Genomic DNA, 13,102 nt, shown 5'->3' with positions numbered 1-13,102 from the left:
ACAGTACATCCTCACAATCATATGTCCATCCAACAAAATATAAACTGTGGTCCTGTTGCGAAACAAGTAATACTGCCTTTTTGAAAGAACCGTGAACTCCTGCTCACGGGTGAGATTCAACGTCCTTTCTTAAAACACCCTAACCAACAGCAAGCCCTACAGATAGTTCAGACACATACTAAACGCTGGAATTTAACACAACAGTAGTTTTTATTTCACTAATCGGACCACAACATCTTTATGTCAGATGTCCATTATGACCTCCTTGCACACCTACTCCTCCTTGCACACTAGTAATACTGCCTTTTTGAAAGAACCGTGAACTCCTGCTCACGGTGAGATTCAACGTCCTTTCTTAAAACACCCTAACCAACAGCAAGCCCTACAGATAGTTCAGACACATACTAAATGCTGGAATTTAACACAACAGTAGTTTCTATTTCACTAATCGGACCACAGCATCTTTATGTCAGATGTTCATTATGACTGAGCCCTGTGCCTCTACTTCCTGCTGTTCCTTTGCTGACAACTGAAACTCAGGATTCTCCGCCTTGCACACTCACTCCTCTGGCTTGCACACTCACCCCTCCTCCTTGCACACTCACTCCTCCGCTGCACTCACTCCTCTTCCTTGCACACTCACTCCTCTGCCTTGCACACACAATCCTACGCCTTGCACACTAACTCCTCCTCCTTTCACACTCACTCCTCTTCCTTGCACACTCACTCCTCCGCTGCACTCACTCCTCTGCCTTGCACACACACTCCTCCGCCTTGCACACTCTCTCCTCCGCCTTGCACACTCTCTCCTCCTCCTTGCACACACACTCTTCCTCCTTGCACACACACTCTTCCTCCTTGCACACTCATTCTTCCTCCTTGAACACTCACTCGTCCTCCTTGCACACTCACTCCTCCACTGCACTCACTCCTCTTCCTTGCACACTCACTCCTCTGCCTTGCACACACAATCTTCCTCCTTGCACACTCACTCTTCCTCCTTGAACACTCACTCCTCCTCCTTTCACACTCACTCCTCCGCTGCACTCACTCCTCTGCCTTGCACACACACTCCTCCGCCTTGCACACTCTCTCCTCCTCCTTGCACACTCACTCCTCCGCTGCACTCACTCCTCTGCCTTGCACACACACTCCTCCGCCTTGCACACTCTCTCCCCCTCCTTGCACACTCTCTCCTCCTCCTTGCACTCTCTCCTCCTCCTTGCACTCTCTCCTCCTCCTTGCACACTCTCTCCTCCTCCTTGCACACTCTCTCCACCTCCTTGCACACTCACTCCTCCGCTGCACTCACTCTTCTTCCTTGCACACTCAGTCCTCTGCCTTGCCCACACACTCTTCCTCCTTGCACACACACTCTTCCTCCTTGCACACTCACTCTTCCTCCTTGAACACTCACTCCTCCTTGCACACTCACTCCTCCTACTTCCACACTCATTCCTGCGCTGCACTCACTCCTCTTCCTTACACACTCACTCCTCTTCCATGCACACTCAACTCCTCCTTGCACACTCACTCTTACTCCTTGCACACTCACTCTTCCTCCCTGCCCACTCACTCCTCCTCCTTGAACACTTACTCCTCCTTGCACACTCACTCTTCCTCCTTGCACACTCACTCCTCCTCATTGCACACTTCCTCCTCTGCTTCACTCCTCTTCCTTGCACACTCACTCCTCTGCCTTGCACACACACTCTTCCTCCTTGCACACTCACTCCTCCTCATTGCACACTTACTCCTCCGCTTCACTCTTCCTCCTTGCACACTCACTCTTCCTCCTTGCACACTCACTCCTCCTCATTGCACACTTACTCCTCCGCTTCACTCCTCTTCCTTGCACACTCACTCCTCTGCCTTGCACCACACTCTTCCTCCTTGCACACACACTCTTCCTCCTTGCACACCCACTCTTCCTCCTTGAACACTCACTCCTCCTCCTTGAACACTCACTCCTCCTCCTTGCACACTCACTCCTCTTCCGTGCACACTCACTCCTCTTCTGTGCACACTCACTCCTCCTTGCACACTCACTCTTCCTCCTTGCACACTCACTCTTCCTCCTTGAACACTCACTCTTCCTCCCTGCACACTCACTCTTCCTCCTTGAACACTCACTCCTCCTCCTTGAACACTCACTCCTCCTCCTTGAACACTTACTCCTCCTTGCACACTCACTCTTCCTCCTTGCACACTCACTCCTCCTCGTTGCACACTTACTCCCCCGCTTCACTCCTCTTCCTTGCACATTCACTCCTCTGCCTTGCACACACACTCTTCCTCCTTGCACACCCACTCTTCCTCCTTCAACAACCACTCTTCCTCCTTGAACACTCACTCCTCCTCCTTGCACACTCACTCCTCCTCCTCGCACACTCACTCCTCCTACTTCCACTCATTCCTGCGCTGCACTCACTCCTCTTCCTTGCACACTCACTCCTCTTCCGTGCACACTCACTCTTCCTCCTTGAACACTCACTCTTCCTCCCTGCACACTCACTCCTCCTCCTTGCACACCTACTCCTCCTTGCACACCTACTCCTCCTTGCACACTCACTCTTCCTCCTTGCGCACTCACTCCTCCTCGTTGCACACTTACTCCTCCGCTTCACTCCTCCTCCTTGCACACTCACTCCTCCTCATTCCTAATCAGCTGGTGCTCTCCTCCCGTTCCTTCAGATGTCTGTTTCCTCCCAGTAGTCACAGAAGGTGCTCTGGAGATCTAGTGAAAGCTTCACATTCCTCCAGTTGTCAACAGAACGACTGACCCTGAACCTAAGACATTAATTTACAAGCCAGTTTGTCACCTCAGCCCACAGCACAGTCGTTTGTCATGGCTGCAGATCTTCGTGCTGTGTCTCTGCCTCTGTGACATATGGGGTAAATATGGGGCCTCTGAAGGGGCAATTGCGAATTGGCAGACTCGCACCAGACCAGTGCTGATAGTTAGAGAAACAAAACGCAGAGATCTTTAATTGTTTTTCTACCTTGCCTTCCTGAAGACTTTTAGACAGACTACAAAGTGGCCCCTCGCTAGGGTAAGTTGTGCCTGCGGGTGTTTTTTCGTGGATTTCATATATATATATATATATATATATATATATATATATATATATATATATATATATATATATATATATATATATATATATTTTAAATCTATTTTTATTAGATTTGTCAACAAAACATCATTTGACACAAAACCAATATCAAAGAGCCTCGTGGGCTTCAGAAACAGCAATGGCCATAAATCAGTGCTCAGCCGACTGTCCTCACTTCCAATAAGAGGTAATAATACAAATTCTTGTACGATACATCAATATACACAACCAAAGCATGGGACATGTGGTGGGGGTATGGTGCGACAAGGATCAATGTCCAAGAAGGCTTTCTGCTATAATGAAGCATCCTATAAAAAAAATGCAAACTCCTCCCCATCCTCCCTCCCAACCCAAACTTGTCCCCGGTGTGTCCTACGCTACAACATTGTAGCAAAAGCTAAAAAGTCTGTGCGAGTCATGGTTCACCTATGCATAACAGTGGTGTATTGAAGTCAGTCCTCGTGGATTTCATGTCAGCCAGGAGATTGATTCGTCCTTTGCCCCCATCCCAATCTGTCATGCAGAAGGGAGCGGAACCTTTAACTGGGGAGCACTCAGCACCCTAATATTAACCCAATTTGCAAGCAATGTTTCAGGCTTCCTCTGAAGAGAGATCACTCATGAGGTTGAGGGAGGTGGCTCCTAGGGTCTCGTGCGGACATCGTCCTAGAGATTCTCCTATATTTATCCAGTATTTGGGTGTCTTTCATAGATTCACATGCCTGAATCATTCCCCGTCGTCGAGACGGGAGCCTCCGGTATATAAAAAGTAATGTCCTATAGACATACATATAAAGGAATAGGCCTAAGGGTCTCACCTTAGTGTCCTATCTATGTCCTTATGTAGGAAGGACCAAACCGAGTGGGCCCAAGGGTCCCACCTTGGTAGCCTATCTGTGTCCTTTTGTAAAAAGGACCAAAGTAAAGAGAACCAACCAATCAGCTACTACCTCCTTCTAGAACCTTCCTGTCAGGAGCCTCAGTCTCTCAGATTTTCTACCGCACGTTGTGCTAGGGAGTCTCCACCTGAGTTCTCCTCAGGAAACTTGCTTCTTTCATCAAAAAACGAATTTTTCTCAACTTCTTTGCTATGGCTGATAGCCAGAAAAAAGGCCTCTTTCGAGCCTGTGTTTCATGTGGTAAAAAAAGACTTCACGTGGAGGATAAACATGAAACTTGTTTATACTGCCTCTACCCCCAACACCAGGCTAAGGACTGCAAAATATGTAGAACATTTTCCAGCAAAACTCAGAAGGACCGAGAAGGACGTCTTTTGCTATGGCTGAACAGACTTAAGAACAAACCAGAGAGCGACCTGGTTTCAGAAGGTGAGAGCATGTCTGGCGCTTCTCAGTTCTCCTTGAAGAGGCCAAGGGTTTCCTCCCCTGGCCCCTCAGACACCCCTCCTAAGAAGGCCTCTAGAAAGTCTTCAGAGGGCAGGCCACCAGTGTCTGACAAGGACCTTCCTGTCCCCAGGAAGCAGCTGCTGATTCCGACGACAATAACAACGTCGATGGTCTCCTCAGCGCTGAAAACCGTCTCGACGTCGACGACAACAGTGTCGACGACGACGGCATCGTCGGCGTCTTCCTCGACTACGAGAACGACACCTTCATCGTCGACGAGTAGACCTGTGCCGTCTACCGTTCCATCGACGACTAGGACTATGTTGTCGACGACGAGATCGACGTCGAGGACATCGACGACGACTCCGTCGACGCAAGCCACAACGTCGACGAAGCCTCCCTCGTCGACGAGGAGCACCCCATCGTCGACGACGAAGCCGTCGACGACGGAGAAATTGTCGTTGACGAGGACAACGTCGACGAGGGCGTCGTCGACGGACACACCGTCGACGAAGAGTAAATTACCGCCGACGACGGAGATTTCTATAGCGGCACCGCCGACACAGGCGTCGACGACAGCAAGCACCTGGAAAGAGTCTGAACTACTTTCACATGCCATGGATGCCCAGACGTCCCATGTCACGATCAAAATAACAAAAAAGCCAATCACAACCAACATGACGTCACCCAGTAATGTGCAACAACTGACCCCATCCTGCTTCTTGCAAGATGAAGAGGTGGATGAGGAGTTATATACTCAGGCCACTAGTCCTTCAGAACTGGTGGTTAAGTGCCAAAGCACAGATGAGGAAAAAGAAGTAGAGGGACACATGGAACAGACTGTCCATACTCAGGTGCACACACAAGTAACACCAATGGTGTGCCTACCAGCATCCATTGTCTCGGACCTACAATTCCTCATAAAAGACTATACAGAGCGGTTCCCAGAGAAAACCACTACTACTGCACCTCCAGTTCCACAGGTACCTGCTCCTGTACCTCGACATAAGCCTCCTCCGCTGGTACTTTCTAAAAACCAAGATCCAGCACAAGACATTATCTCGTCCAACGATGAGGAGAGAGACCACGAAGAGGGGGAAGTCCGTGACGACGACTCAGACCCTGACGCAGACCAGGACTACGTCGCTCAATCTCCGGCCTCTCCAGAGCCACAGTCTTCGGAGTCACCACCCGTGGACATTGGTGGTTTCCATAACCTCATAGAGAGGGCAGCCAAAAGGTTCCATATGTCTATGGAAACACAGGAGACTGAATGTTTCCTCTATGATTTTAAGGAACCTACGAAAAAGACGACAAGGTCAATCCCGATTATTGACTACCTATGGAAACAAGGCAAACAACTAATGCAGACGCCAGCTTCACTTCAGGTGGTAGTGCCCAGGCTTGATAAAAAATACAAAGCCACATCATCGGCACCAGCATGCCTCACGGGTCACCCCAAAGCAGACTCCGTGGGTTTGAGTTGAGTTTAAAATATTTGTATAGCGCACTTTCACCGGCGGTTTCATGGCGCTGCAACAGACAGATCTCCAGAGTAGGAGTGAGGAAAACAGAATAGGAAGGAGCAGAACAACAAGTGGTCTAGTTAAAACATTTGGCAAATAAGTGGGCTTTAAGTTTCTTCCGAAATTGAGGGTACAGAGTTAGAGATCTGAGCTCCAAAGGAAGGGAATTCCATAGGAGTGGGGCAAGGGTTGCAAACTTTGATCCTCCCCATTTCTTTCTCCGAAAACGGGGGGCTGACAACAGGGATTGCGTGGAGGAGCGCAGTTCCCTAGTTGGGACATAGGGAACAATCTCAGATGTTATAAAGGCCGGAGCCGCGCCCAGTCATGCTTGAAAGGTGATAGAAGCAAGCTTAAACTGGACGCGTTCACGGACAGGAAGCCAGTGTAGGGATTTGAGAAGGGGAGTTACATGGTGGGATTTCGGAAGATTGAACACCAACCGTGCCGCCTGGTTCTGGATCAGCTGCAAACGCCGTAGACTATATGCAGGAATACCCGCATATAGGGCGTTGCCATAATCCAGACGGGAAATGACCATCGCCAAAATGATCAGTTTCAAGGCATCGAAGGAAATAAAGCGGGATACCTTGCGGATGGTGCGTAGTGACAAGAAGGAGGAGGACACCACAGAACTAACCTGGGAGTGAAGTGAGCTGAGAATTGAGTTTGATACCTACAGTTTTAACTGAGGTAGAGGGGACCGGGGGAGAACCTAGGGAAGGGGGCCAAAAAAGTGAAGACCAGGGACTGGGGCAACCATCCGTGGTTACTCAAGCGGCGCAGAAGAACTGGCGCAATCCTGCATCTCCCTTATCAACGCCACCCGACAAGGAAGGCAGGAAGCTAGATGCCATTGGAAAACGCTTTTCCACCACATCTGCAATGACGGTGAAGGTTGCGAATTCAATTGCACTCCTGGGCCGCTACAACCGTCAACTCTGGGCAGACATTGCGCCCTACCTCGCTAATCTACCAGAGGATTTGCGGGAGGAGGCACACTCGCTACTCCTAGAGGGCCAAACATCGGCTTCTGAACTAATTGACTGTGCTATAGACGTAGCCATGACTGGCTTCAGGCAGCTGGCAGGCGCTGCTGTTCTGAGACGACAAGGCTGGCTTAAGGCCACCTCCTTCCGTCAGGAAGTACAAACTAAAATCATTGATATGCCTTACGATGGCGAATATCTCTTTGGCGAAAAGATCGATGACGCCCACACCACTATCAAAAAGGACACGGATACGGCCAGGGCTCTGGGGACTCTACAATTTAGAAACCAGTCCTTTCGTGGTAACAGAGGAAGAGGACAATCTACATACAGAGGATCCTACCAAAACAGGTCCTCCTACCCGTACACCCAGAGCAAGACGCAGTTCCAACAGCGTCAAAGCCAGACAGGACGTCAATCTTCCTACAACAAATCGACCTACAGGGGAAAAAACCAAAAGAGACCTGCCGGCAACCGCCAATGACTCTTCCCAATGGCCAGCCCATCCACCATTGCATTTTTTAAGACTTGGCGGAAAACTCTCGTTCTTCCTGAAGAACTGGCAAAAAATAACAACAGACCGGTGGGTTTTACAACTTATCCAATTCGGACATTCACTAGAATTTCTCTCGATCCCCCCAACGAAACCACCAGCCAAGCGGCCCCACAGACACCTACGGCTGCTTCTTCAGGAAATAGCTTCCATGCTTTAAAAGGGAGCAATAGAGAAAGTTCCACACACCCAAAAAGGGACAGGATTCTACTCCCACTTCTTCCTAATTCACAAAAAAGGCAAGAAATGGAGACCAATCCTCGACCTGAGAGCACTCAATGTGTTCCTAAAGAAACAGTCGTTCCGTATGGTCACACTACAAGAGATCCTGGGACTCCTGGAAGAAGGCGACTACATGACGTCCCTAGACCTGCAGGACGCCTACTATCACATCCCTATCCTCAAGGGACACAGGAAGTACCTCAGGTTCGCAGTGGCAGGAACCCACTATCAATTCCGTGTTCTCCCGTTTGGCCTCAAATCTGCCCCACGGATATTTACAAAATGCCTCTCTCCTGTGGCAGCCTTCCTTTGTCAACAGGGCCACCAGGTCTTCCCATACCTGGACGACTGGCTGGTAAAGGCACCGTCTGCGATAGCCGCAGCTACATCCTCCAGCGCCTGTCTAAATCTTTTCCGCCGCCTAGGCCTGACCCTCAACAGAGAGAAATCGGCACTAGAACCAAACAAAGTCATCACTTTCCTTGGAGCGACTCTGGACACGAAACGCGCGAGAGCCTTCCCCTCGCAGGAGAGAAAGACCAAACTCATCTCCTTAGCCACGTCAGTGGCATCGAGAAAGACTCTGCCGGTCCGTACCTTCAAGTCTCTCCTCGGCATGATGTCCTCATGCATTATGCTCATTCCACACTGCCGTCTCAAAATGCGCCCCCTCCAGGAAGAACAAACGAGGCAATGGACACAAGCTGCGGGATACAAGTCACACGAACTATAGTCAATCATTTGCAATGGTGGAGGTCGCAAACACCTGTCGCAGGGACTGCCGTTCCTGCTTCCGGCGGAACCACATGTAATAACAACGGACGCATCCCTAGAAGGCTGGGGAGCGGTCCTGCAAGAACTCCAGATCAATGGCAAATGGACGCCACAGGAATCCAAACTCCACATCAATCTACTGGAACTAAGGGCAGTCTTTCTAGCTCTACAAGCTTTCCTTCCACGCATCCGAAACTCCCCAGTGCTCGTCAGGACAGACAACACCACGACGATGCACTACCTGAACAAACAGGGAGGGACGCGATCACTTTCACTCTCTCAAGAATCACAGAGAGTCTGGAATTGGCTTCTAGAGCATGGAATAACGCTCAAAGCCGAATACGTCCCGGGCAAAGACAACGACTTGGCGGATGCCCTAAGCAGGGAAAGGTCACTATCCCACGAAGGGGAATTGGATATGTAGGCGCTGAACTACATCTTCGCGGAGTGGGGTACCCCGCAGATAGACCTCTTTGCCACCAAAGAGAACGCCAAATGCCCAAGCTTCGCAAGCAGGCTTCACCAACCAGGAACCCTCGGGAATGCATTTTCCATCGCTTGGCGGAACGTGTTTGCCTACGCCTTTCCGCCATTCCCACTGATACCCAGGGTCCTCAGGAAGATGAAGTCGGAGCCCTGCACCCTGATCCTCATCGCCCCATCCTGGCCGAGGCAGCATTGGTACACGGAACTTCATCGCCTATCTGTCCGACCACCTCTTCGCCTACACAAACATCCGGCCCTGCTCACAATGTCCCAAGGACAGGTTCTCCACCCGAACCTGAGCCCTCTGAAGTTGTCAGCCTGGCTCCTGAATACCGCGAATTCAGCCACCTGAACATTCCGCAGGAGTGTAGAGATGTCCTCGCTAAAGCTAGAGCCGACAGCACTAATAAGACCTATTCTCTAAAATGGAAGCGCTTTTGTGTTTGGTGTGTGACAGAAGGCCTACACCCTTTCCATGTCACCCCACAGCAACTGCTACCATATCTACTGCATCTAGCGCAATCAGGCCTTGCACATGCGTCCATCAAAGTACATCTAGCAGCGATATCCAGGTTCACAAGAACTTCCAAGGGCCCTTCCCTGTGGGCGGACAGGCTTGTCAAACAATTCCTAAAAGGCCTATTCAGATCCTTTCCACGGCCAAGACCAATCCCTCCGTCGTGTCACCTCAACGTGGTCCTTCCCCAACTGATGAAGCACCCCTTCGAACCCATCCACAAAGTGGATATCAAATTCCTTTCATGGAAGACGGCCCTCCTCCTGGCCCTAACCTCTGCGAGAAGGGTCATTGAACTGCAGGCTCTCTCCATCCAAGATCCTTTTTTGCAATTCAGAGAGGACAGAGTCATTCTGCGAACTAACCCCCGCTTCATACCAAAAGTCCCATCGGACTTCCACCTTATTGAACCAGTGGTGCTAAAATCGTTCTTTCCAAACCCAACTACTACAGCTGAAAGAACTCTGCATTCATTAGATCTGAAGAGATGTCTCAAATTCCACATCGACAGAACACAACACTTCAGAAAGTCATCCCAGCTCTTCGTTGCCTTTAGCAGACCAAGGAAAGGCATGCCCCTGACGAAACAAAGTAAATCAAGGTGGATCTCTTCAGCGATAACTTTCTGCCACGACAAGGCTGGACGGCCTTTGGAGTCACGAGTCAAAGCCCATTCCACGAGAGCCATGTCCACGTCTGCGGCACTATTTGCTGGAGTGCCAATTCTGGACAATTGTAGAGCGGCGACCTGGAAGTCCCCGCATACCTTCACCAGGCACTACTGCTTGGAAACTGAGCTGACGAGGGATGCAGCAGTGGGCAGAGCAGTGCTTCGCCATCTATTCCAATGAGGTGAGCCTTCTTACATCCCACCATCCTTTACTGGTATGCACATTTCTTTATTCCTAGATACTACATGACATTGTATGTTGCTGATTTGCAGTCGCAGATATGTATTCTCTTCAGACTCATATATGATGTACCATCACAGAATGTGCATAATGTATTGCTTGCTACTCTGATTCAGGCATGTGAATCTATGAAAGACACCCAAATACTGGATAAGAAATGCGTTACTTACCTGTAACTGCAGTTATCCAGTATTAGTGTCTTTCATAGATTCACATGCACCCTCCCGCCTCCCCTGGAAGGGCTCACCTATCTCTCTAACAAGTTTGTGCCTAACTAGCTTGGTGCGTACGAAAATCTGAGAGACTGAGGCTCCTGACAGGAAGGTTCTAGAAGGAGGTAGTAGCTGATTGGTTGGTTCTCTTTACTTTGGTCCTTTTTACAAAAGGACACAGATAGGCTACCAAGGTGGGACCCTTGGGCCTACTCTGTTTGGTCCTTCCTACATAAGGACTTAGATAGGACACTGAGGTGAGACCCTTAGGCCTATTCCTTTATATGTATGTCTATAGGACATTACTTTTTATATACCGGAGGCTCCCGTCTCGACGACGGGGAATGATTCAGGCATGTGAATCTATGAAAGACACTAATACTGGATAACTGCAGTTACAGGTAAGTAACACATTTCTTATTGACACATTTTTTGTGGCCAGTTTTTTTATACTGTTAATAAAACAACAGGAGACTACCTTCTAGTGATGATGTACTGCTGTGATACTCAAAGTACGGCCCTGGGGCCGCATGCGCCCCTCCTGACCTTTACATGTGGCCCCCTTGTCAACAGCAGTACTGGGCTGCTGTTTACTCCACTCAGCATTAACATGAAAACAAAAGTTAAATAAATAGCAAGCACTTATTTAAAGGTTAATTGCAGTTATGGAAAGGAAGTAACTAGGCCCTTAACTTTAGCAACAGCTTCATTTTTAAAAACAGCAAATGCGTACAAATACAATAGTCTTTTGAAATTCAAAAAGTGTATTTCATTGACCTGTGGAACTATTTCACTTTAGTTAAAATTAAAGCAGTGCATGCAGAAGTATTTTTCTTAAAGTGATGTTTTTCAAACATGAATTTGGAAACGCTCATGCTTCTTCTCCCCCACCCTGACAACATTGCCATTAGTGATTACATCCAAGCCCAGGAGATGGCTTTGTACAGCAAGCATCCTGAAGTCATGTATTTCGAGTTTCTGTTAAAGGTGATAATGAAGAAAAATTATGGAAATTGAAATAAAACAGTTGCCAAAGGTCACACAATTTGGTCAATTATAGAAGCTGGTATTCATCCTAGGTTTTCTGGTTTCACGTTGCGCAATTGAGTCCTGCCACTAAATATACACACTTTCCTTCCCCTACACCAAATTTACACCCCATCTGGCATCAGTGCAGTCCCTTGTCACACCAAAGACCAAACTTTGCTGAACCCGGGAAAATGTTTGTGAGTAACAAGCGCTATATGAATACAAACCTTTTTCCCTCCGCTTTCCTACTGAATCAAAATAACTGATTAACCCCTTTGACACTGAGCAGGAGAATTAATGAGTGGGCGTGTTTCGGACGGCCCCTGGCCGTCCTCCGCACACGCCCACCGTGACGTCCGGAGCACCGAAGAGTTTAACATACCCACCACTCAAATTACTTTTCATATTTCACTATACTAATTCAGCACGTAGCCTTTATGGGTCCCGGAGAAGGTTGCTACTCACCGAAAAAGCGCTTTGTCGCCTCGTCAGGGGTAGTAAGCGCTGTATAATTGCAATACAATACAATACCCATGGTGTACTGCCCTTGCTTAATCCGGCTCTGAACACGGAGTATCATGAGCAAGTAGCCCTAGATGTAAACATACCTAATATTTATTATTGCAAATGAAATGACCCATTGTGAGATGCACCATTTGAATTGTCCACCCCTTACTAACCAAGCAGATGAATAATGTCCCCACCAATGTTGCCGTTTCTCTGGAAGGCGGTTTCCTCAGTGTGTTTTATTGTTCTTTTAGTGTCCAAACTGACGAAACAGCTAATGCTGCTAGAAACGAGGAAACTCACTCAAGACGAGGAGCTGTCGGAGCTGCAGAAGCAGCTGCAAGCGTCGAGCTCCAAGAACGACGAGCTGAAAGCGAGGCTGGATGGCGGGATCGCCGCGGAGCAGCACGTTGCTATGGTGAACGAATTAAGAAGGTATGGCGCCGCACCGAGCGCGAGTTAATGATAGGTAATGCCGCAATCAGCAGCCGGCTCCATTGCCTGCACCCTGCTCCTCGCGAATTCCCAAAGTTCACATTAGAGGAAACTTCCCGGGAAATACCTAGCTGCACTTAAAGGAGGTGTACTAGGAGGGAGATGGGTGAAATAATTTCAGAAAATCACGGTATAATTTTAATTCTACAGTAATTTTATGAACGAGTCATTTTCAAAGGTTCACATCTAAATGTCAAGGTCGCCCCTGCCTATTATTTTCCTGATTTATTTTATGGTACTTTGTGAGTCCTTTTATAGACTTTCCGAGGCGTGTATGCTAGCTTCTTGTCCTCGTCACTTGTTCAATATAAATAATGTGTCTTCTGTCCCTGTTTAATAGTGAAATGTAAAGTACAAAACACTTGCATTCCAGGGGATACCACAGAGGTGAGTGCGCCTGTCACATTGCAGGCAGTGTG

At 48.7% G+C, this 13,102-nt stretch overlaps 1 protein-coding gene across 2 annotated transcripts in view; it reads left to right on the top strand.

The window, feature by feature from the left end:
* The window catches only part of CEP89 (centrosomal protein 89), a 1,308,678-nt gene that overhangs the window by 811,501 nt on the left and 484,075 nt on the right, over nucleotides 1-13,102 (top strand). For both annotated transcript variants that reach the window (XM_086945134.1, XM_086945133.1), the window contains exon 14: nucleotides 12,443-12,623. In XM_086945134.1, the coding sequence (XP_086801260.1) occupies nucleotides 12,443-12,623 (181 nt within the window). The remainder of the gene's footprint in view (nucleotides 1-12,442; nucleotides 12,624-13,102) is intronic.

The sequence above is a fragment of the Lissotriton vulgaris genome, chromosome 12 (genome assembly GCF_964263255.1).
Source record: "Lissotriton vulgaris chromosome 12, aLisVul1.2, whole genome shotgun sequence".
Classification (NCBI taxonomy): domain Eukaryota; kingdom Metazoa; phylum Chordata; class Amphibia; order Caudata; family Salamandridae; genus Lissotriton; species Lissotriton vulgaris.
Note: the sequence above shows the minus strand (reverse complement) of the source record. Positions and strands in the feature narration are given on the sequence as shown.